Genomic DNA, 2,500 nt, shown 5'->3' with positions numbered 1-2,500 from the left:
GCGCATCTGCCAGGCCCTAAGAGAGAGGAAACAATCCTGAACTCACTCCGCAACCTTCCCTTCCCTCCCTCAATGCGCTACTCTCATTCTCCCGTCTGCTAATTCAATCAGTGTTACCACCGTCCCTGCTGAGCCTCGTGTGCGTCGTTTAACATGAGCTCACGCATTGTGTTCCTCCAAACATGACAAGACAATCAATAAACAATCCACGGCGTGGCAGAACACACGGCACAAAGGCTCCTGTGTCCGACGGACAGAGGCGGCCACAGCCCCACTGGTCACTGCGGGGTCAGCGTTATTGTGATAAAATATCTTTAATTGGCTTCCAATTGAGCATGAAGTCAACCACAGTGCACGGCTCTCTCTCTCTCTCTCTCTCTCTCTCTCTCTCTCTCTCTCTCTCTCTCTCTCTCTCTCTCTCTCTCTCTCGCCCGGCACAGACTCCGCCTCCTTTACAAAAGCTTCCTTTGTCGTGTGCGCGATTATGGCCACTTATGACAACCAATGAGCTCCGACCGCAACCTAAACAGACGTGTCTGGCCAGGATACGCGGGGTCAAGGTGTGGGGGGGGGGGGGGGGTTGTTTAGCTAAAGACAAGCGAGGGCGGCAATAACGCCTGTAGGGTGAAAGGACAGGACTCCCCGGACAGAGAGATGGGCCTGATAGAGCAGGAGGGTTGACGTGCCCGTACACCCATGTTGATTTAGACTTACCGTTAAGAGCACACCGTCGTGCCGAAACAAAACCACTCCCAATAATAAAAAAATGAAGAAGAGATGAAAAACACACATATGAAACAGGTCTGTTGAGGTGCAGCACTAGCCAGATGGAGTCGAGACACACCTCCGTCACTCTCGCTCTCACCTGTGCTGGAAGCCCGCCAACACTGGTGCAGACTTTGACGGATTTATGACCGAAAGCCGAGTTATGTTGATACAGACGGAATGAATGTCTTCAGAGTACTCGACCAGTGTGCAATGTGAGCCGCAGTGGGCCAGCGGGGTGTAGCTGTAGACGAATGGGTCGCAGTGTTTGGGGAGGTTAGGGGGGGGGGGGGTTGGTACTTACTAAATGTCCTGGTGTTGGGGAACGGGGGTCTTTGAGGCCTGCAGATCCCGGTACGTCCAGGAGAGGCCATTTCATATGCAGGTACTGTGGGCGAGAAGAAATGGAGACGGCAACATGAGAAAGAGCAGAGACTGCAGCGAAGGGCGAAGAAATGCATGGTATGCGTTGCGTACATTCACGAATCACTTCAAACCGGGAACATCAGGAATGCAACTCTGTGCTCCAATCTCACATTCAACAAGGCACCGGTGAGAGAAAAACCAAAACGACATCGGGCAATAAGAGAATTAGTTTGTGCGTTGTGTATTATTTTACTGAGTTTACTACGCATATCAGCTCTTCCTCGTATGACTGGCTTCGAGCTGTTAATGGTGGGACGCCAGTCGCCCGGGGACCCATAACCTTCCACCGAGCACCTGTAACCGGTGTGGTGTTTTCTTTGCCCCGGACAGACGGCGTTCTGTCACGGACGGAAGGAAAGGGAATGTGAACCCGAAGACGAGTGGAGGACTGTGAAATCGACGTTCGTCAAGGAGGTGGACGCGGCCAGCTGTGAGCGTCCATCGCTGAGTGGGAGGGAGGGGGTGGGGGGGGGTGGGGGGGACGGACAGCTGGGAGGAAGTCCCTGACAGAGGAGAGCAAGGCTGGGGTGGAGACTGCAGGCTCGCCGTCCCTGTCCGTCACCCTGCGCCACGGCTGGCCCCATGACCCCCTGAACCTCCCCCCTCCCCCCCCCCCCCGCCCCCCCCTCACACACACCCTCCCCACGGTGGATTTATGTCACCGGTGGTATGAATGTGAAGAGTGTTATTATGGTCTGTCCTGAACCGTGTGACTAATTACGCTTCCTCGCGGTACTCTGTCATACGCAACAGGGAGTGCGTGTCAGCGGCGCGCTCTGGATACGAACGCGGACGTGACCGCGTTACAATTCCCCCGCGCGACGCAACAACTTTCTACCTTTTTTTTCTCTTTTCCCCTCCTCTCTCTTCGGGAAGCAAAGGAGGTTCTGTCACAGCGGGACGGACTGCAGCATCCCCACCATCTGGTTCATCGTTCAGTTTGAGCGCAGGGCGGAGCAGAGAGTGTCACTCATTCGAGCGGATTTGTGTTTCCCGGGTTTTATTTGCAATTCATTTGACTGACGGTCGACGGCAGCGGATCATGGTCATTCTTTGCCATTGTTATCTACTTTGAAGGTTGATTCAAGTGAGGGGTGGGGGGAGATGACGATGTGTTAGCCCCGATGCCTTCACGTTTGTAAGTTGCTAAAAAAGTTGAACTGTAAAAAAAAATTAAAATAAAAGCAACTCAGTGTCATCATTTCCTGGAAGTCGTTCAGGTTGAGGACGGATAAGCTTCATTCGGCTCGGAGGGAAGGAAGCTCGCTCGGACCACCGTGGGTTAAAAATGGAAAATACATTATGGCTA

At 53.4% G+C, this 2,500-nt stretch overlaps 1 protein-coding gene across 1 annotated transcript in view; it reads right to left on the bottom strand.

Moving 5' to 3' along the window:
* Positions 1-2,500, bottom strand: part of tcf7l1b (transcription factor 7 like 1b) — a 24,411-nt gene that overhangs the window by 15,027 nt on the left and 6,884 nt on the right. Inside the window, exon 4 of the mRNA XM_056602732.1 lies at positions 1,070-1,153. Coding sequence (XP_056458707.1) covers positions 1,070-1,153 — 84 coding nt within the window. The remainder of the gene's footprint in view (positions 1-1,069; positions 1,154-2,500) is intronic.

Source organism: Gadus chalcogrammus, chromosome 11, assembly GCF_026213295.1.
Source record: "Gadus chalcogrammus isolate NIFS_2021 chromosome 11, NIFS_Gcha_1.0, whole genome shotgun sequence".
Classification (NCBI taxonomy): Eukaryota; Metazoa; Chordata; class Actinopteri; order Gadiformes; family Gadidae; genus Gadus; species Gadus chalcogrammus.
Note: the sequence above shows the minus strand (reverse complement) of the source record. Positions and strands in the feature narration are given on the sequence as shown.